Source organism: Hoplias malabaricus, chromosome 7, assembly GCF_029633855.1.
Source record: "Hoplias malabaricus isolate fHopMal1 chromosome 7, fHopMal1.hap1, whole genome shotgun sequence".
NCBI classification, from domain to species: Eukaryota; Metazoa; Chordata; class Actinopteri; order Characiformes; family Erythrinidae; genus Hoplias; species Hoplias malabaricus.
The window spans coordinates 19,845,400-19,868,561 of record NC_089806.1 but is presented as its reverse complement, the minus strand read 5'-3'; the positions used below and the strand labels follow the sequence as shown (position 1 = coordinate 19,868,561).

At 36.8% G+C, this 23,162-nt stretch overlaps 1 protein-coding gene across 3 annotated transcripts in view; it reads right to left on the bottom strand.

The window, feature by feature from the left end:
• The window catches only part of si:dkey-71h2.2 (low density lipoprotein receptor adapter protein 1), a 71,634-nt gene that overhangs the window by 21,249 nt on the left and 27,223 nt on the right, over positions 1-23,162 (bottom strand). Inside the window, exons 4-10 of one of the 3 annotated variants that reach the window (XM_066676665.1) lie at positions 14,828-14,942; positions 14,110-14,182; positions 11,078-11,152; positions 10,713-10,837; positions 9,163-9,197; positions 6,559-6,587; positions 2,768-5,488 (exon numbers count right to left, since the gene is read on the bottom strand). In XM_066676665.1, coding sequence (XP_066532762.1) covers positions 5,442-5,488; positions 6,559-6,587; positions 9,163-9,197; positions 10,713-10,837; positions 11,078-11,152; positions 14,110-14,182; positions 14,828-14,942 — 499 coding nt within the window. In that variant the 3' untranslated portion in view covers positions 2,768-5,441. Of the gene's footprint in view, positions 1-2,767; positions 5,489-6,558; positions 6,588-9,162; positions 9,198-10,712; positions 10,838-11,077; positions 11,153-14,109; positions 14,183-14,827; positions 14,943-23,162 lie in introns of those variants that run through there. The other 2 variants (XM_066676666.1, XM_066676667.1) reach the window with 2 other exon arrangements.

Genomic DNA, 23,162 nt, shown 5'->3' with positions numbered 1-23,162 from the left:
TTCCCTGTGGAATGGATTTAGATCTGGGACCCAGAAGATTGCTGTAGGTGACCACAATAAGTCAACTGTGATCACATTGTCTGACATAGCCATAAATCCTAACTCCAATTATTACTGCAGCTAAGATCTCACAACAGAGAACAAGACACAAAACTACTTTCACTGATGAAGCAATCAATGGTTTTCTCCAAAGATTATTCATATTATGAAACAGATATTATTCTGATTTTGGCTTTGATATATGAACAATTCTGTATTAAATTTTAATATTATAAACAAGGCCGTCACAGGTTGGGGAGCCAGTCTATGGATTATAAACTGGTTCCTTCAGTGACTATGAGGCAACTTGATTCCTTATCTCATTCAACTTGACCTTTGAATAATCACTTATTGCAGCAAAAGTACTTCCAGCCCCTTTAAGAATATATTTCTTGCAACACACCCTTTTTTCCAAATTTCAGTGACTTTATTAATTTTATATATTTATTTTTTTAATGCACACCAGTTTCAACTCCATAAACAATAAATTGCTGATGGTGAAATAATCATTATTATATTTGTAGAAATGCATCAAACCTTGCATAGAGGTTGTTTTGAAAATAAGCACCATACTTAAAAATAAATAAATAAATAAATAAATAAAATTCACAATATCCTATAGGAAAACTGAACACACTAATCAGGTGAAAACTGAGAAGTACAAGTACAAATTAATTGCTTTCTTCTCCATAAACAGTAAATACATTTGCAATGGCACACTTACATGGTTTACACTTAACAAACTAGTAGGGAACAAGTATTTTACAGACATGAACAAGTTTGTTCTATCCTCCAATGATAAAAAAAAAAAGAAGAACAGAGTACTTTCTCATATATAACTTAAAAATGACTAAAGTAACTGGCACCCATTATGTTATATTTAAAAAAAATTATTTGTGAATTTATTCAACAGAATATTTTACATAATAAATGAAAATGGCCTAGACGAAATGATGGGATTTTAACCTAATAACCTGCATAACCTTTAGAGGAAATCACTGAAAATAATCTATTTCTGTAACTCTTAAATTAGGGCTCATAGAAACCTTTTCTGAGCTGATTTTGATCTGCCAATCTGAGATATATACATGTTTTTTTTTCGTTGTCACATCTATGGAGGTTGGCTATGGTCCCATTGACCATATCCAATAATAGGTTAAAAAAAAGCTTGTCTAGAATTTTCTTTCATTGTTGAATAAAATTTTGAAAAAATTGCGATAAAGTGTTGGTTTGAAATTTTACAATAATAATAAATAATAAATAATAATTAATAATAAATAATAATAAATAATTTATTTATCATTTTCTAGTGGTACCACCCACTCTTTCCAGGCCATTGTAGAATTTTTGTAGTAAAATAAGCAATGATTTTTTTCACACTTGCAATGCTTTATTAAATGACATACCAAAGGCATGCAATTATGCATGAAAAAAACTTGAACTTTAAATTGAATAATTTTTCCACCTTTTTCAATATGCATTGTTTAAAGGAGCCATAAGGGTAACAACAAATTTGTCCACATCTGTACTGTTGCTGTCGGAACAAAAAATTGTAACTCCAAAAAAGTACATTTAGTGGGAGTTATATTTTTTTTTAAAGATTTGATGCATGGTACAGGGCAACAGGTATTTTATTATCACGGGAAAAATGACACAAAATACAAGATTTTGCTCCAACAGCGACACTATTTGAATACGCTCATAACTGACAAGGCAAACAATTAAGACACTGATAGTGTATTCAACATAAGTCATCAAAAGAGGGAGAAGTATAAATAATGTAGATGTATCAAAAAGTTTCCAATACGAAATTAAATACACACAAGTTTAAAAATGATCAAAATGGTAAAAAAGCAGACTTCAATTTGGTATTTCAACCAGCTTAAGAGTAGATCTATAAACATATTGCAAAAAAGTAGACATGAGAGAGATGCTGAACCTGCATGAACTTTTTGAATTTGAGAAGAAAAAGAAGAAATTTAAATTGATTGATTTTCTAGTTTGACCTTGGACTTAAAGGTAAGGAGAGAAAGGGAGAATGAAATCTAGAGCTTTTCACTGTGCAACTGGCAGATGGATTTTGCAGCTATTGCTTTCTTGTGGAAACTGAAAAGACTGCCCTACAATGCAGACACTACAGAGAGAGAGAGAGAGAGAGAAAGCCAGAGATCACCTGCGCACTTAGATTTACTTCCTGAAATAGGGATAGGCCGTTGGATCAGTATCAGATTCAGTTTTGAATACAGATCTCAGTAAACAGTGTCAGTCCACATTCCACACTGTTAAAATTTCAGTCATGAATATGAGATGCTGTATTTTCCAGCATGAAAGCTGACCTAAACAGTATTTTACAGGCTTTGAATATTTGCCAGTATTTCCAAAGAAGAATCTGCTGGATGTGCTGTGATGTTTTAAACCTGCTCAGTTAGAAGATAAGGGGGAAAATATTCAGCGTTTGTTTTGTATGCATTTGAACAATTTGACACAATTCTATGAGTCATTCAAAAGCTAGGTTTCTTGTAATAACACAATACTACCAAGTTGGGAATATGCCAATACTTGAAAGTCAGCATCTCAACTTTTTACCCTGTTGCTAACACAACCTCACTGGATAGCTTAACATGCTTGGATGGGGGGAGGAAAAAAATTATATATATATATATATATATATATATATATATATATATATATATATATATATATATATATATATATATATATCGTCCAATATACGTTATCTAATAGACTCCTGCATGAGATAAGACTGTGCAGGTGTTGAGGTGAGGGGATGTGACAGAAAAGTGAGGCAACTTATGATCAGATGATCAAGAATACTGCAAACCATTTGGGTACTCACTTATATCAGTCAAACTCAAAATAAAATATCTGTTCTAGTGTATAGCACAGTACCATTCCAACAGTATTAGGAACCTGTATTGGAAATGGATGATAATGTAGAAGTATAACAGTTCCAACTTCAGCCAAGCAAGCAATCAGATGTTGCAAAACTGTATATAGAGCTCAGCTTTAGGGCAAATCTAGATGAGGAAACATGTCCTATAATAACCCTGATATTGACAGTAATTATACGTACAAACAATAACTCAAGGATGCAAAACATTTCTTAAAGTTACCCTTCAAACATACTCCCAACTGAGACTGCATCACTGCAAGAAGCTGGACCTTTCTGGCTTCTTCAGAGCCATTCCCCAGTGACATAGTGCAGTTATCCATTACCCTGTTAGCCTGATAAACAAGAGTATCATTACCATGGGACTGAAGCTCCAGAGATGGGAAACTGGCAGAACTTGGATTTGACACAGTGTTATTAAGCTCCGTCTCTAAGGCTGGTGCTATGTTTCAGTATTTAAAGGAGCCAGAGGCATTTTACCATCATCTCAGCACTGTTTCATCTCTGACTTTATTCCAGCTTTATGTCTGTATAAGAACATCAGGTGTTCTTCTAAAATGGGTGGATGACCAGAGATTTCTGCACTGCAGTGTGCTGTGTCTATGAGGCTAATCACATTATCACAAAATATAAAACCTGATAAAAATCCAAACATTTGTAAGAAACATTTAAGGAATATAGCAACACTTTGTCTTACAGTTCCTTAGGTTCTAGATATTAACCAGGTAAATATGAGATACAAAGTACTAGATAATTACTCTGGATGATATAACGGTACATTGCAAGGAAGTCTGACTAAACGACAATGAAATGAACCGGTACTAGTCTATGTCTAATAAACTTAGTATAATATCTCAGGCCTGAAATTATTTATCAATCCTTTTTTTCAACATTAACCACAGTTCCAAGTTAGCCCAGTTATGCCTTCATGTGTCTTTTTTTTTTACAGAAGTGTGGTATAGGCTCCAGGATGTATGATAATTATGTTAATTTCACTAAGGGCTGCTGTTATAATTAAGCAAATATACTCTTTCTCTAAGGTTTTCATTGCCTCTCAATGTGTAATTTATTCAGCCTGGTCACTTAATGTTACATCTGTGAAATATTTGGGTAGTAAGAGGATGGGCGTTTATTCTTGATTACTTCCCTTGTAGCAATAAATTGTACCATGGCTCCAATTGTCCTGTCTAACTGGATTATAAGACACTGTCTGCATCCTTGAATGTCACAATTGGTTTATACACTCTAGTGACAGATCTTAGGGTCCAGTAAACCATATTTGACTTTCCTCTGACAATCAATATGCATGTATTCTGTTGTATATTTTTTATTACAGCTGGTATGAAGTTTGGGTTCTTTGTTTTGTGCACAACACTTTTTTTTTTAAACTATCAAACCATCTGTAGTTTCTAGGTTCTAGTTCACTTCACTTTTACCTGGTTTATACCAAGATCCTAAGGGACTGTAAAAGAAAACCCAGCAAATAAGGATTTATATAAATACAGCTGGATAGAGGCCGGGATGTGTAAGATAGAAACATGCCCTCCCACCAAACATCTTTACTTTCAAGTGTGTGAGCTCAGAGCTCTGCAGTCTGTTCATCTTTGTGTTTCGATAAGACCTGTGCAATTTTCTTCTGGATCAATATGGGCTTATCAAAGAGGACGTATAGCAGTACGACGACAGCTCCAGGGTCTTAAAAGATTATGGGGAATGTAAGAGCCAAAAAATTCATTGATGTGGAGTGCAGCAGAACAGATCTGAGCCGGAGATGAGAGGATACAGTTGGAACGTTTATGGCGTGCATCCACTTGCAATTTTTCTCGCTGCACTTTGCCATAGAAAGCAACTGGACTGTTTGACAGGCTGACAAGAAGACTACAATATCTGAAAACATAATGTGCAATTTCATTTATTTCACTGAAGTTAAAAACAGTGAAATTGTATCATCCAAGGTACAACACTTTAATTCATTTCAAAAGCCTGCAATTCAGGTGTAATATGGTACTGTGGTCTGATTAACTTAACACAAGGCTGCACTTATTTGCATCATTCTGATATCTGCTGAAATGATTTGATGCCCATCTTGAAATGAATAGGATGCAGCGAGGTGAACTTGCAAGTGCACACACACACACCATTAGGCCCCAACAGCCAGAAGAAGAGAAAAATGCAAAGGGCCCCTTCTTTGCTGCTGCCACTTGTTTGGAACATTTTTTTTATTTTTAGTGAACGATGTGTCTTCAAAACTCTTTATGTCAGAGATAAAAGGCAGTGGTCTTCTCTGTGCTCCAGAAGTGTGTCAGTATTTGAAAAGGGCTTTGCACTTGGAGTGAAGTGCTGAGAATTGTAGTGTGATATGAGGGTTCTTGACAGGCTGAAGAGTGTGTGTGCGAGAGAAAGAGAGAGGGAAAGAGAGAGAGAGTTTGTGTGCTTGTGTGTTTAGTAAGACTCTCCAATGCTGAGAGGAAAGAAGTACATGTCCAGTGGCTCACAGCTGCATCCTCAGACACCGTTCAGGAGCAGGACTCTGCCACTCTGACTCAGAGAAAAGGAAAGGAAAATTAGAAAAAAGACAATATAGCTGTGTTTATATGCATTACAAGATTTTCACCACTTCCTTCTGTAGATTCAGCAATCTGGTGAAAATCCCCATTTACATGAACATTCATATTGAATATATTGCATAAATTCATATAATACATTGCGAAGGTCACCTTTATGGTCAATGTCAGTGAAAACCAGGTTCGAAAAAGCTAACTAACAAAAATGCTGTAGTGATATCTAGTGTTAATGACTTGGCCATCTTGTGTGCTGTGGCCAAAAGGGTTAGTAAAACCAATGATGCAGTGTGAATAAAGAAGTATCAAAAAGTAAATTCATCAGCATGCAGAAATAATATCCAAACATATTCACATTCTTTACTAAATGACTTCTGATAGGGAAGGGGGCCCTGCGTGTCACGTTGAGCTTTGTTTATAACAATAAATACAAGAGATGGAGCGAGTTCAGGTGTCTAATGAAAAATCTACAGGTTTGAAATGATCAGTTGTTGCCGTTTTTCAGTACAAAATCCACCCTAATTTTATTTTAGCACAAATTCTGTTATAGATATTTATTTTATGAATTCTGCATTATTGAGACAGTACAAAAACATTACAGATTTAATTTGAAAATAATAATAATGTTACAAAAATATAATAATTTTAGCAACATATCATTAAAAAAAGGTTACATTCAATAATAAAAAAAAACCCGTAATGAAGGGCTAACATTTAAGAAAAAAAAAAGCAAATGGTCGTCACATATAATACTGACTTTCTTTCGTTTATTAATGTTTACTGTACATTGTTGTCTTTTTCTTTCAAGTAATAAATAATTAATTCCATTATTTTTGAAGTCATTTTTACTTTCCAACATTTTTGCATGTGCCTAAAATGTTTGCACAGTACTCTATATCACATGAAGAAAAAAAAAAAAAACTTGTCAGACATGATCCTTGTAATGAAAGTTTGAGGTATTCTAATGATGCACTAGAGGCACAGCACTTCACAGAGGTGATACAGAAACATTATGCTACAGAGATTTTCTCCTCTCACCTCACTTACCTGTGTCCATCTCCTCCACCTCCATATTGCTGCATATATGACAAAAATTAATATCACATTAACGTGAAGAATCGCAAAACCTTTGCACAAGAGGAAAAATGTCTGAAGCCTAGCCAGGGTTTCTGAATGATTACACACACTTTACTGACAGCAGTGCTAGATTTCCTCCAGTGCTTGAGATCATTGTCTCTGTGTGCTTTGTGCCAAAATGAATGGGAGAGATAACTACTTGGATTCATCTCATTCGATGTTGATTTACGTCAGTGAGTCATGGGCACTTTCCTCATTACATTACTGTAATAACTAATGGAACCTCCCTCTCTGCCAAATCCAGGGCTGATTCCTACCTGCTGGACCACAAAGCCAGTGATGAATTCACATTAATGCATTGGCATGACACCAGTGTTGACGGCTAAATTGGTCCGGAGCCAACATAATTCATTGCTCCCATCATTTATATGAACAGAGATCCTGTAACATATGCCCAGCTTGTCCATATGTGCATCCCAGGCTACATACCAGTACTTATATTAGCCCTATAATCCACCCTCATTTATATATTTGTTAATGCAAGTTCACTACAATATTTTAAGCCAATCATTTGCACCTACATCCTCTTTGTAACAAATGAATAGCCGGTTCTCCTCGTCATTACTTTAGAAGGCAGCAACTAAAGTGAAGTAAGTCTTCTCCAGTGTGTACGTTAAATTGTAATATGCCTTACTGAGCTGATAACTGTTAATTAGTTGTCTGCTACTTGCTACACTAACTAGAAAGCATTGAAATTAATCTAGAGCACATTTATTTGGCCAATACACATACTTCACATGTGCATAACCCTTACCTGAGCAATGGGCCTATACTGAACATCATTAATTAATGAACACTGTAATAAAAACATCTACAGAGCTCATTTGAATTATTATCAAGCCAGAAAAAGCACTTTCCTAGATATGGGAATCTAAAAAGATTGAAATGCAGGAATTAGTGAATATATTTCCAGAAGCAGTTTCCTCTTTACCAGTTATTTACCTGGTGCACTGCCACACAACACAAGTAGCCGACTATTTTAGAACAGCTAGAATCCACAGCTCTCTAAATGAGTCACATCTGTGTAAAAAAAAGTTATGAATGAAATAAAATGTGTAAATGAGCTATGACATAAAAAGATCTATTGCTACCTTTTTTTCAACATCTTATGCAGTACAAAACAAGCTAAAACCTTGAGCACATCCCTTTTAAAGCAGAGTAAATTATTGAATGTTGCACTCCACTCTTCTCGCACTCTGAAATATCACTCCATGCCTGTCATAAGCATGTCTGGCCTGGAATGTCTGAATAAGATCAAATGTCACCCAACGCAGTGTCATAATGTGACACCTGTCACCTTCAATATCTGCTGAATGGCAGTGCTTTTTAAAATGAAAAGGCACTATTTAAAAAAAAAAAAAAAAAAAAAATGAAGATGGCTCTCTCTATGTTTGAACCCTCTCTGTTAAAGCTGGGAGAACAGAAGAAATAAGAACTTCTAGTCATTATAGTTTCTGAGGGAGCATCAATTTTCTGATCTAAGATGATTTTGTGGTAGACAGATCATGGTCTTAGATCATGGATGTGATCTAAGAAAGAGCTCAAATACTGTCATGTAAATTAGCCTAATCATTGAGTCATTTTTGCAAAACCACAGTCCCATATCCTATGCCATAATCCTGTGTATATTGTTAAGAATAGAACTTGGGGATCCTTGTCTTCACAGAGCTTAACAGTTACTGTGGCAATGGGAGGGAAAAATAACTACAAATAGCTTTGATTTCAGAGGGATATACATTAGATACTTTACATATACTTCTCCTTGTCCCGCTAGATGCTGGGAATATAAATAACCAAAACTTGTTTGACATAATTGCCTCCACAGCAGGTCTGGACTTATTGCAATCTAAAATTTAACTGTGACAAAATATGCTACAATTATATTTGGAATAAAAATGTTCCAAAAACCTCCCCTTGAGGTACACCGCAGAGCCATGTAGGGTACTAGCACAGTAACATTTTTTCCTTTTGTTTGAGAGTGGGGAATTGCACTGCAGTGAATATAAGCCCAACATCATAACCAGAGGAAATATGGATATAATGACCGATTTTACTCCGTATTTTTAAATTGCAATACATTTAATTCTATTCAAGTACATTTGTGAAAACATTTTACATTTTAGCTGTTCTTATTAATTTAATTATTCCTTTTTTTTTGTTTTATTTCATTATGTTTCTTTGATAACATTTCTTTCTGTACTTAGTCCTGTTTTGTGATTGGTCATACACCACTGACTTCAGTGCTTAGCATATTATTTCACATTAAAAAAAAGAGCAATGTCATACATGCCTCTGTTCCTCTGCTGACAGACACGGGTCTATAGTTACTTAGTACTTGAGTTGCTATTTTGCACTTTTACTAAAATGTGTTTGGATGATGACGCTTATAACTCTTCATTATTATTGAGCATGAATTTTGACTACTCTATATACCTCTCCTTAAATCACTGCGGCATCAATGCATAGACCACACTGTCTAATACCAATACGGGACTACATGAAAGTGGAGCATACCTTGAAAATGCATCATCGAGACCGTCTTCCACATCCTGTAAGTTGACAAAAATATATATATCTAAAGTACATATAGAGCACAAAAATAGAGGAATGTAAAATATCAGAACCACATTTTCTACCCACGGCCCAATTCACCCTGGCTTGTTTTCACATGGAATAAGGAGCTGAGCTAGATCTGGAGAAGTGGTTGCTAAGCAGATTGTAAACAGGTCTCAGAACCTGCTTTTGCAGTGAAGGGATTTCAATCACCATAAAGAAATTCAATTAACAAAGAGAGAGTCTATCAGAGTGCAGCTTGGGTAGCTGATGAATGTAATCTTAAATAAAAGACTCCCTGGTGAGTGATTACACTGAGGCTTTAGAGACAGTGAACAATTTGCCCTTTTTGGCTTAAAGTACACAGTTCGCCACCTAGTGGTTGAAGCACATTTTTCAGAAGATTACAGATAGAGAGAGAAGACCACCTAGCGGACAAGACATTTACTTCAGTTAAAACGGTGACATAATTTAGTAAATAAACTACTGAAATTATTATGAAGATAGAAGACAATCCTTTTAAAGGAGTAATCCACCTTTAAACTAACATGTTATTCTGTAGTGAAGCAATACACCCCTCAGCCTCAGTACAATGCCAAGAAAGCAAAGTGTGAATATATAACTACTGGGAATATTTACGTGTTATATAATATATGCTTTTCTCTATTATCTTTCTTCTTTATTTTTAAAGTTAAAAAAAAAATAATGTTTCTCTAAACAAGACACAAGAAAGTGGGTTTCCTTATCTTTAAAACAGGGCTCTAGGCTCCACTGTATGCATTTTTTAAAAGATGCAACCATAATTATTAGTTTGTTCAAAGTGCCTCTTTAAGGATCACTATAACTCAGTGTTTTAATCACAACAAATGCAAGATGACCTGCTATTTCACTGTGATCGCTGTCACATTACATTTTTCACTCATAATTTACAGCGTTTCAACACTTCAGAAATGTTATGAAATGTTTAGCGAGGGAAAGTATCTTTTATTTATTTATTTCTTTTGAAATATATAAATGCAGCCCTGACTGTGTGGGCCAAATGAATACAGCACCCAAACGGCATTTACATTTCTCAAATAAAAATGATAATAAAAAAAAAAAAAATCATGAATCTAACAAGGTAAGAGGTGACTAATCATCACAGTGAGTCATATATAATTATGCTATAACATTTCAGTGTAGGTGTCACAGCAGCATTCAAATACAATATGAGTGAAGTTACCTGACTCATTACCTGATTCTATATATGGCATAAAATTGCAACCCAGATGAGCCGGAATATAAAGACTGGGCTGCAAATGTTTGGAACAAAAATCTGTCAATTCACACTAATTCTGAATCATGCATCTCTGGTAAAATGTCAGCTGAAAAATAACTGTTAAATTGATGATTCACCAACGAAACTTACAAGCATGCAGTCAGAATTAACATTATAAAAGTTCATTAATCTGTGTGTGAAAATACTCCATAAAACATTATGGCATAAGAATAAGCTTGAGTAATGGTCGTACCCAAGAGTCATGTTTGATTGGTCGTCTCCGGGCAGGGTGATTGCGTGGGGAAGGTGAATGTATAGAAGTGGAGAAGAAGGGCTTCCTCAGCTTGTGCTCCAAAAGTGCCTGGGTTTTCTCAGCTTCTGTTACACAAACCCAAAAAGATCTATAAATAAAATCCAACTATTCAGCTAATAATTTCTCCTTCAGCAGGATGTGTCATATATATTGCTTGCCTTACACTATGTTCAAAAGCATCAGATATTTTAAGTTGAACACGTTACTAACACAAGTATTTAATCATATTGAGTTACTGAGTTTGCATAATCACCAGACAAAGTCATTGCTTACATTGCCATTTATATTAATGTGCAGTTTTATACCTGAGTCACAGTGAGGCTTAGATTCCACCTGAGGGTCACTGACTGAACAGCATGTGTGAGCTTTTTTACTTTTGTCTAGAGAGAGAGTGTGAGAGAGAGAGAGAGAAAGCTATTAACACTTCACAGTTTGTTATTGAGATTAGATGACTCCTATATAAGCCTTTCATGGCAACCGAGATAAGGCAAAATATACAAATCTGATCATTCTCTTAAAACTGACAAATGTACAAAGAAATGTTTTCACAGAACAACTTGATAGTGTTTTGTAAATTTACAAAAAAGAACAAGAATTTAATGTCTGCAACACACTGCAAAGAAAGTTAGGAGAGGAGTGAAATAAAATCAAATCAAAGTGTGTGCCTGGCTGTTTTGAAGCACTATAAAAAAAAAGTGGACATAAAAGGAGCATTTACCAAAGCCTTAGAATTAGTCATTGCTCATCTCTTTATACCAAACCTAATGAGAGAATTGTCATACCATTCAAAAAGTATATTTTTTGATTCAAGATTACCCTGAATGTAGGTCTTTCAACATCTAAACCCTCAGAAAATAAGATACAGTAGAGGTGCATTATTGGTCACTATAAGTACTTCTTGTTTTAGCTGCTCCCGTCCAGGGTCTTGCAGGGATTTCAGCGGACCAACTGCAATCCGCACACAGATCTGGCACGGTTTACATGCCGGATGCCCTTCCTGACGCAACCCTCCCTATTTTATACAAGCTTTGGGACCGGCACTGCAACGTGATGCATTATTGGTCACTACAGGTACAAACAGTGTAAATGTACCAAAGGTTTTAAAGTCCACTTGTGTGCCCTAAAGTTAACATTATAATTATATTGATTTAATGAAAAAATGTAAAGTCTACAATTATAATCAAATAAGTTACATATGTTCCCTAATTAAAAGGTACAGAATATGTAGCCATGAGGGTACTACCACAGAGACAGTAAAATGTACCACCACAGTGACAGTTTTATTGACAGTGTTTGGATCATAATATCATGATAAGATTCAGGAAATCTGGAGAGATAGCAGTACATGTAGTACTACATATAACAAGCTGGACACCAGCGTTGAATGAATGTAAAATTCAAGCACTGCGTAAGAAACTGTTATGCTACAGTGATAAATATAGCCACATGGGCTTCAAAAAACAGTTGTTACCTAACAGAATCCACCACTGCATCAAGAAATACAACATGGAACTCTAAGCAAAGGGAAAGACACACATTAATTCTCTGCAGAAACACTTTGGGGTCCTCTGGGCAAAGCTCATCTCAAATGGTTTGAAAAACTGTGTGTGGACAGTATGTGTGCAGTGTTCAGAAGGGTTTTCTGGGAAAAAAATAAATGTTGATCTCTCTGTGCCAAAGATGAATGGGACTGTTCAGAGTGTTATCAGCAACATCCACAAAAGCAAACATCTGTCAGGGTTGGGGGGGGGGGTGTCAGCGTATAACTTGTGTAACATTCATATACTTGAGGATGCCATTGATATGGAGGCATATATTATGATTAAGCCATCAAGACAATACCTATTTCTGGGAAGACCCTCGTTATTTCAGCAGGATAATAACATGCATCATTCTTCACATGGTACAACCGCATGGCTTCATAGACATAGTGTGTGTGCCGGCAGTCCAGTTCTGTTTCCTATTGATAATGTATGGTGCATCAGGAAGAGGAGTATCTGACAACTGCAACCACAGGCTGTTGAGCAGCTCATGTCTTGTTTACAGCAAAAATGAGCAACAATTCCACTTGCAAACCTGTAAGAATAAGTATTTTCAATTCTTAAAGGATTAAAAATTACAATAAAAAGAAAAGGTTGCCTGACCCAGTGGTAAACATGACCCTATCCTGGCTGATTTGAGAGTATTGCAGGCATCAATTTTGAAAACAACGAAAATATTTTTAACCTTTTCGATTCCAGTTTTTCTTGCATTTTTAGAAACTGTCCCAACTTTTCTGCAAAAGGTTTTTGTATAATGTCCTATTCAAAAACTCATCTGATGGAACTAAATTTCATCTTCATAGCTTTTTATGAAAGATTATGTCATTAGTAAAGAACAGTATATGCACCATTTATCCACTTAGTTTAGTACCATACATTACAGATATATGTGATATGAGTCATGTTGATTAAGGCATGGTTCACTACAACAATGACAACAAAAATTTGGTTTACCACACACACACACACACACACACACACACACACCAGCATTAATATTAAAACCACTTTCTTGTTTCTACATCACAGCTCCACTTACCGTACAGGTGTAATTTTATTTCTACAATTACACACTGCATTCCATCTGTTGCTCTGTGTATTTTGTTTGCCCCTGTTCATCTTGGTCCCAATGGTCAAGACCCTCACAGGACCGCCAAGGTCCAGGTATTATTTGGTTGGTGGATCATTCTCAGCACCACAGTCATCATGTGTTAGTACTGTGTTAGTGTGCTTTGTGCTGGTGCGAATGGATCAGACACATCAGAAAGAAAGTTTTTCAAGCCCCCAATGCCACTCCATGACTTTCAACTAAATATATCCAGCCAACAACATCTTGTGGGAAGTGTCTAATGTCCATTGATGAAGGACAAGAGGACGACCAACCCAAACTTGTACGGCAACAAATGAGCTACCGTGTCAGACTTTACATCTACAATGTGGACCAACGTGGTAGGTGTGTCTAACAGAGTGGACACAGTGTTTAAAAACTCCTGCAGTACGCCAATTTCTAAGCCACTCATACTTGCTCTGTGGTGGTCCTGTGATTGTCCTGGCTATTGAAGAACAAGGTATGCAAAGCATCAGTTGAACTACTGTATGTTTTTGTAATAGCAAAACCAAGTACACCAGTCAAGCAGTTAAAACGGACAATGAATGTAGAAAAAGCAGGCACTTGGCTAAAACTATTTATGGCATTGACAAAATATAAAATAATAAATAAGTTTACTTTATTGTTAAATTTATTTGTTATTATTATTTTTTTTTTAGCATGACATCACAAAGTGTCTGGGCCTCACCTTCTTGGGCAACTTCCCAGAGGTCCAGTGCCACTTTAAAAGCCTGTGCTACAGTCAGGGTGACAGCTTGGGCCTGCAGAGGACAAAACAATCTGAGCTCATCTTCTCCACAGGTGGCTGACACTCTGACACTAGAGAGCACGAGGACACTGCACCACAAATCACACACTAGACATAGTGCAATCCGTAGAGAAAATCATTGTCCACCAGATGGAGCTAAATACTCAATAATCCCCATTACTAGTGTTTCCTGCGAGGATAAGCAACATTAATTTGTGTTAATATACAATCAGCTTTCTGTCACAATTCCATTAGTAAAAGAGATTTACCAATAAACCAGATATTTCAATTATTTATGCAGTAAATCTTGAGTTTAAAAAAGACTAAACATTGAAATGTACAGAGTTGATTAGTAACTACCATTTACAGACATTATTTATTAATAATGTATTAAGAGTAATTTAATAATAGTTGAATTTAAAAATATATATATAGGAAAATTGGGACTTGTTATTGTTAGAGATGCTAAACATGCTCATGGATCTGGACTGCAACTCAATCACTCACATAAAGTACTTCACAAGAAGTGTCAAAGCTACAGGACATTCTTTTTTACTTTAAAGAACAAAACAGTTCTAAGGATAAAAATATATAAAAATCGAATCTGTTTACATGGTACACCTGCTATAAGACATAAAACAATTTCAAGCATACTCACTATTTTTTTCTTTTGGCAGAGGAAGGCATGGCACTCCAGGGTTTCATTGAACTGACTCTGTGAGACGTAGGCAAACACCTTATCCTGAGTTTTATCAGCTGTGCAGTAGGAAATTCTGCAAAGAAAACAACAACTCTTAGTCAATGAGCAAACTGTCTAAACTGAAAAGAATTAAAGAAATGGATATATGTAGCACCTCTCCATAAGAAAAAAAAAATCATCATCATCACTACTACAGGACTGAACAACTGAAGGCCCATTGCCTTAACCTCTGAAGTCATTAAAACCCTTGAGACAGTGGAGTTCGCACATACAAAAATGTTACATCATTCCCCCCCTGCTGGATCCCTTGCAATTTGCATATCAGGCCAACAGGTCATCGGATGAACACAGGATTTCACCTTATCCTTCTACAACTCAACTACCCAAGGACTTACACAGGAGTTTTGTTCTTAGACTTTAGCTTGGTATCTAATAGCATTACCAGCTAGGCCTACTTTCACTTTCCAATGGATCACCAGCTTCAGGCCCAGTGTCACAATAAACTAACAAAATATCATCGTGCCCCACTAAACTATATTTAGACTGTACTTAAGTGGCCAAAAATGTAAAGATATACACAGAATATCATCATTTAGCTTTTCTTGCTCCATGGATCTCCCACCTCTAGTAGTGTTAGTGTTAAAACAGGAACAGAACTGTTTTGTGAGGGCAGAGGTGTTATCCACTGTGGGACAACAAGCAGCAATCTAAAAAAAACAGAAGTATTTTTCTACAACTACCACTTGCCATTATTTATATATATAATCTTATAAATTATACATTTTCTCTTCATTTGTCTCACACAGAAAAGCAGATTTATCAGTACTTCCTAATACGCAAGACAACAATTACAGAATGATAATTAGATTTCAGAGGTCTATTGTGAGTGGCTGTGTAAGTGAATGTTCTAACATTCTTGGTCAATAAAGCAAAGTTTAATACTGATTCTAATTAAACAGTATCTAAAGATAAAATGCGAATCAATCTGCAGTGTAGTTAAAGATTTAACAGGCTCTGGTATTCTCTGATTACGTTTAAGGATATAGCTGCTCAAACTGAAGCTCTTTCTTATATAGTATACACCCAAAAATCAATAACAAGCGTGCAAGAAAACCCTGCTGTGAAAACACCAAAAAGGTCCGCTTCATGGAATCTTTTCTATTCTATGTAAATTCAGCATTTTTTGTGTCTTTCTTTACTGTGGAAAAAAAAACCACAATGTGATATTGTATGTTAAAATTATTCGAATAATTTCTCCTGTGGGATACGTTTTGAGTCCAACGTGCTTCACTCAATTCCAGGCCCAGACATCAATGCCCAAATCTCCGTGGATGGAATCCAGACAAAAGCTGCCCATAAATCATGGAATTCCAGCTGGCAAGTGTGAAAAAGTAAAAATGCAATCTAAACAAAAGCAATATGACCAGCAGGAGGCCACACTCTAAAATATTGGGTTTGTCATCTTAAAGCATGCAGACAGGAAGCGGTATTGATTCCACTCATCCAAGCATATCGAGTAGCTGTACAGAGAAGGATTACACTGTAGAGCCAAGCATGAGGAGTGTCGCAGAAAACAGATCTGTGCATCATTTTCAAACAAGAAACGTGCAGCAGGAAGAGAGCACTGGATTACAAGCTGAAACCTGACTCTGACATGTGCCTCAGCTCTACTGTTAAAAATAAATTTTTTGGGGAGTAATTCATTTATGGTGAAATAAAATAAAATGCAATATCAAGAGGGTGAATATCAATATCAAGGCTGGCATGACTGGTCTACGTGGGCTCCCTTTCCCTTCCTTTACAGACATGGCTCAGTCTACAATTAGGAGTCTTATCCAAGGACTCTCACTGGTGTGGTGTGCATATCTGAGCTGGAAACCGCACCCAAGTCTGCAGTGTGACAGGCAGCGATGTTATCCACTTCAGTAACCTAATCACAATAATGATTATTTATATTTGTGTCTTTATTTTAGTAGATTTACAGCATTAAATCAATGGCATGATGTTATTATGTACATCTGGGCAGATAATGGTCTAATACACAGCATGAGGAAGACAAAATTAAGCCAATCATTCAGAATGCAATCTGTAAGTGAATTACTTTATTCTACTCATCTGTCAATTTATTAGAAACCCATATTCTATCTTGCAATTTCATCAAACATCAAACCAGCTTATCAGCCGGTTCAAATAAATTTATTCTATATTTACTCTATTCTACCCCAACAGTTTTAATGAAAACTCAGCCATCTGAATAGTCTGCGTCCTGTACCCCATTCATTTCTGACCAATTGCAAACACTGGACCAGGTATTACTTGGTGGTGTACAATTCTCAGCCATGGCCATGACATTGTTACTGTTTGTGATGATGGCACAGCTGTGTTGTTGGGAGGTTATAAACAAGTCATTCTCACAGTTAAACTGAGATATCACAAACATCCAACCAAGAGCAGAGCAGCTGTTTAGTCAGAACCTGTTCAGTGAGGAAGGAAAACTAGGAAATGGAAAAACTGAAATTGTGCATGACACTATATGAGCTTCATTATCTAACAGCACAAGTGATATTTTCCTGTCATATTTTTTGTCAGTGAGTGTATTTATAGTCAATACTTTCTATACACCTGCTCATGCAACATTTCCTCTGCAATTAATGAATGACTGACAGTTACTAATATGGCACCTGTCTAGACACTCAAAGTGCTTTACATTCTTTGGGACATTAGAGTCACATTAACCAACACCGATGAAGAGCATCCACCTGGATGATGCAATAGCAGCCAATCTGCTACATTACACTCGCCACACATCAGCTACTGGGTAGAGAGGAGACAAGAGGGACTGATTTATCCTGTTTATATTGGGGATGGTTAGGAGGCCAGAAGTGACCACAGAGGTAGATTTTGCCCAGTATTGGGGTAACACCCTGACTCGTTTTGAGGAAATGCCCAGGGACCTTATCTGACCTCAAAGAGTCAAGACCTAGCTTTCCTGTCTCTTTCAATGCACAGCGCCATTGGTTCAGTAACACGTCTCCATCACTGCACTCAGACTTTGGGATGCACACAGACCCTGTTGGCCCCATCAACATCACTTCCAGCTGCAGCACAGGATATCCTCTAAGGGCCTCCCATCCAAAACAGGCCAAGGCCAAAGCTGCTTAGCTTCTGTGGATTTGCATGTTCTGATGTGCAGGTGCCATGGCTGCTAGATGATAGGGGATTTCCCCTTATTAGCTGCAGTAACATTTTCTAATCTTTTGGAAAGATGTTGCTCTAGTTATTGTAATACTGCATTGAAAATGTGACTGCATTCAGCATTACAGAGTTTTGGCAGTGATATTTCATGACTTGTTATGGATGACAAATGCTATTCCAACAAACCCAAAAGGTATTTTTTCAGTTAATTATTCAAACAAATGCAATAAAAAATAATATATAATCATTTTTGGGATACAGAAAGCTACAGATAATGTGAAATTAAAAAACGTAGCGTTTGACCGAGTCCTGGAAGTGCTGGTGCACTCATCAAAGAGAATTCAAACTCACAGGTAGAGGAAACGAACTGGGCATCAAAAGAACATTGTGTAAAATGCATGCACCATTAGAGACCGTGGTCAGAGGTTGGTGGATATTTACGCTTTAGCCCATTCAGCTGGGAGGCTCCACTTCAAAAGGGTCTGTGAAATAATTAGCTCTATCAGACAGGGTGTTTTACAGAAGCAGGGCTTAGATCTCAGTCCGCATACAACTGTTCCTGTACTATTCCTGATACACGACCTAAATATTAATGCCCAAGATACTCACTCACTCACTCACTCTTTTTTTTTTTTTTTGTCTCTCTTTCCAATTGTCTTGTAACATTGTGGTGTAATTCATTACTTATTTTGATCAGTGGTGCATCCCAAGGCCTAATTATGAACCACTAACAGAGAGAAACAGTGGCTTAAATTAGCTTTCTGCACCTAGCTAACGAGAAGGAGGAGGAATTTCAACTTAATCTGGATTTCTATACTTCCATTTGTATACAGCTGGTGCCTAGTATCTGCAGGGGTTTACATTACGGAACTCCCTAAAGACTACTAATATAAAATGGCATAGTATTTGCAAATAACCTACTTTAAATCATTTAAATCATTCATTACTTATAATACTAAATAAAATGTAAATGTTTTGTAGTTGTACTGTACTGTATTTTCATAAAATAATGAGAAGGAAAATTAGTACATAAGTCTAAGTTCACCATGCCCAATGCTAAGTGTTGGACAGTGTGTTTATGAAACTCATCAGCATTGAAGTGTGAAGAAGTAGAACTGTGTGCTCTGGGGTGATAGAGCAGCATCTAACAGAATTTAGTTGATGTGTTATTCCCCTGTCCAGTGTGGTGTGTTTGACCCTGCTCAAACAACACACCTGGCTGGACTCCTCAGTTAACTTCAGCAAAATCAGTGGACATATCATATATAAAATCCCAATATGACGGTTAATTAATTACGACTACACATAGAAACACAGAAAAGTCTTAAGTCTCCTCAGGGAGAAATATAAAATAAAATTAAAGGAAAACATAGGATGTGTTACTTTGAATAGAAAGGCTGGCACAGATTTCAGGTTGACATATTAATGATAGTTTTGTGTGATACTTTAACCAAAAACAGTGCATGCATATTTATGAGATTCAGAGGCAGATGTAATGGGAATCCAGGTCAGCTGGAAAACGTTATTACAGTTTAGTGGCCTTGCTGCTGAGCTGAGCATTTTTTCTATTGCAGTGTGAAGTTCCAGTGTGGTGTGAGCACTGTGTATTCACAGCCTTCAGGCAGGGAGGTGCAAGTTTCAGCTATAACAATGAGCTTCTTCAAATGATGTCAGATTTGAGGCAGAAATGTCACAGCGAGCCCATCACACTAGTGAACCTCAGCCTGGGCAGAAACACTGAAGAAATGGGTTGTGTAATTCCCTCCAGACCTAAAGCACAGGACTATGGGCCAACGAGCTGGAGATGTGGAAAAACAACTCTTCTTCCTTCAGACAGGTCTCACCACTGACTTTGCGAAAGACTCTTAAAAGAATAATTCATAAGAACAACAATAACTGGCAGCTCCAGGCCTAAACAAAGCGTTTGTTTCATTTTCAGTGTTTAGCAGAAACTTTAATACATTATTCAGCATCTGTAAAATCTGAAGTCTGCAGTCACCATGCCCAGTGCCAAGTGTCAGACTGAGTGGTGTGGAGCAGTGGAACTGTGTTCCCTGGTGAAACGAAGTGGTGTTTGTGATTCAGAACTAAATCATCCAACATCATCACCAGACCTCACTAATGCTTTTGTGGCTGCCATCAAATCCTCACACAAAGGTTCTGGTATCTAGTGCGAATCCTTCCCAAAAGAGTTGTCACTGTAGCAAAAAATGGAGGGTGGACGTCCTACTGATAACTCTGATTTCAGAAGTAGTATTCAGCCAAGCATACAAACATTTGGCCATATTGTGTAGGAGTTTTGAAGACATAGCATCAATAATGCTTAGAAGAATATGAAATAAAAATGAAATACAATTTTTAACAATATTTTAAGCATGTATGACCAAAACAATAACTCCACCACACAGAAGCAGAGCATTTGTTTCATTATTAGGCTTAAGGGGGAGATTTTATGAACAGTTAAATCAAGTTTTCTCAGCATGTACATATTATTTTGGTTAAATGGAGCTCTACTAACCCACAAACTGGGAACTCAAATAATTTCTGTCAGAAAACAGCATAACACGAGCCATTCTGTATTCTTTTTTTTTTTTTTGCTGCGTTCTGCAGAGTGCAAACAGTTCAGACTTGCCCTGACTTTGCGTCTCCAATCACAGAGCTGGACGCCTATTTGGGTGCAAACAAAAAGGCAAGTATAAACGAAGCAAAACCAACACAATGAGTGCTGGAAAAAATAAAATAAAAATACGCTGAAAACAAAAGTAAAATGGCCAAAATCCAATAACTCTTATCCTTTAATTCTTACCCTGCACTCCTCTGGCTGGACTCTCATTTAAAGGAAGCGGAGCTGAAATGGGTCAATCTGTACAGGGCTGTTCAGGCAGGGGGAGAACGCTGCTGCTGTGTTAGATTATTGTAGCATTTTGCCTAAATCATGCAAAACAGATGTTTCTTCAAGACTCCTTGTAAATTTATGGAAAAGGGGTCCACTTCACGTCCACTTTAAAGTTTTAATTATGCTTTTTTATACTTAGTGACATGACTGTAACCAACATTCTGTGCTAATACCTTTCTAAACATGGCTGCCCCATGTGAGTGACCCACTGTGTAGAGCATAAACTGATTATTTCAGTTTGAACTTCAGAAAGAAGAGGTAATAAATAATAACTTTCATAAAAACAGTTTGCTATTTTTTGTGTTGAAAATACTCCTTGCTCTTTAAAGCAGAGGTTTAAATACATTATGTGGATGAAGTGTGACACTGCCACAGTTTGCTTTTCTCCATCACACACAGTAGGCTTCCCGCTTTTGTGCACAGTGCATTAGTACGACAGCTCACACTGTCACAGTGGGAGTAATGCCAAAACGAGCTTTAACCTTCCTGTGAAATCCCACAGAGTTAATGCAGGAGCGTGTGGAATCTCATTACACAAATCACTAAGTAGGATTTGGGGTTTGGGAAAACAAAATATGGAAAAAAAAAAAGACGGCAAACCACTATATAGTGGCATTGTTACAACAAAACTTTGCATCACCATTTTTGTCTGTTTTATCAGCAGCTGTTTGCTCCTGCTATCCAGTACTGGGTCTAAAAGCAAGGGCATTAATAAGGTTTTGTCCCCCTTTGCTGCAGTAACTGCCCCTACTGTTCTGGGGAGGCTTTAGACTGGAATATTTCTGTTGACCACTGTGACCCTGAAATGGATCAAGTGGATGAAAAGATGAGATGATTTGAAGACCTTCAGCCAAGTACGCATTAGCGAGGTCAGGTGCTGATGTTGAGAGATAAGCCCAGGATTACAAACCCCACGCCGAGTCATCCTAAAAAGGCACTGAATGGTGTCCTATCACTTTAGAGAATAGTGCCCTCCACAGCCCTTTGGGGCCTCGAGCCTTTGCACTGAGCATGGTGACCTTAGCTTGTATAATCTCAGTTGAAAAGTAGGGAATATCCTTATCCTTATCAGTAGTTTCTACACACATTTGCACATAAAGTACACAAGGTCTGATAAACTAAGCACTGGAAACTAGTAGGAGTAAGAGGAACAATCAAATAAACAAAAATAAACAAATAACCAGTCTCTGATTAACGTGATTACAACTGAAGCCCAACTGACAAGTAGACAGCTGACAGCTCACACAACAGTGAAGAGACACGCTGATCACATTTCTTAAGGCATATAAACTAAAAATAGTAGAGATATTGCTTCCTTTTTTCATTTGTAAACACTGCTGGAGAATGGGGAAGGGCTTGGGGGCATAAATATGCGTGAGGACACCCAGACATATCATTAGAGCCACACTGTTTCTGTTGCTGGGGGAAAGAAAGCTGAGATCCCTTTTATCTCTCCTATCAGCCCCATTCACTGACACATAACTCAAGTATGAATTCTCCTTTCTACAAAAATGTATTATAAAGAAAGTAGTTGGCTGTAGGTTGATCAGCTTGGTTAGGGTCTATTCTGATCAAAAGTGTTAAAATCAACTGCAAAACTGCAATCAAACTCCAACAGTCAATGTTACAGAGTTACAGTTTGTCATAGAAGCCTGCTACAATATTTTTCCACAATTCTCAAGTTTAATCTTAGAGGTTGGTTGCATTTTCTGCTTCTTATATCCAAGTAATGCCAAACACATGCAGCCATGCTGAGGGTTAGGTTCTATTGTGGCCGGTCCATTAATCTGAGAACACTTTGCAAATGCTCTCCTTTTTAGTTTATTTACGTCTCTCAGTCATTGTTTCATGACAGCTCCACATCCTTTCACACATAGCACTGAGCTCTCCTCTTACAGTGAATGGAAAAGTGCCTCTGTGATAAAAGCCTTAAGTATTGTTTAGTTATTAGGTGGTGATAATTTGGTGTTCAAACATATAATCTAATATATATATTTTTTGTACCTGAGCTAAAGAAGATTGCTCTCTGGCTTTGATACAATACTGTATTTATGCATTTTAACTTATTATAACTTTATCCCTTTTGTTTCCTTTTTGATATTTGAGCATGAGCTGAAGTTTGATATGCTCTCGGCTTGGCCCCAACATGTTTACTTTCAGAAAGTCTTTCAAGTCTAGCTGAGCCTCGGTGATCAAAGCCTG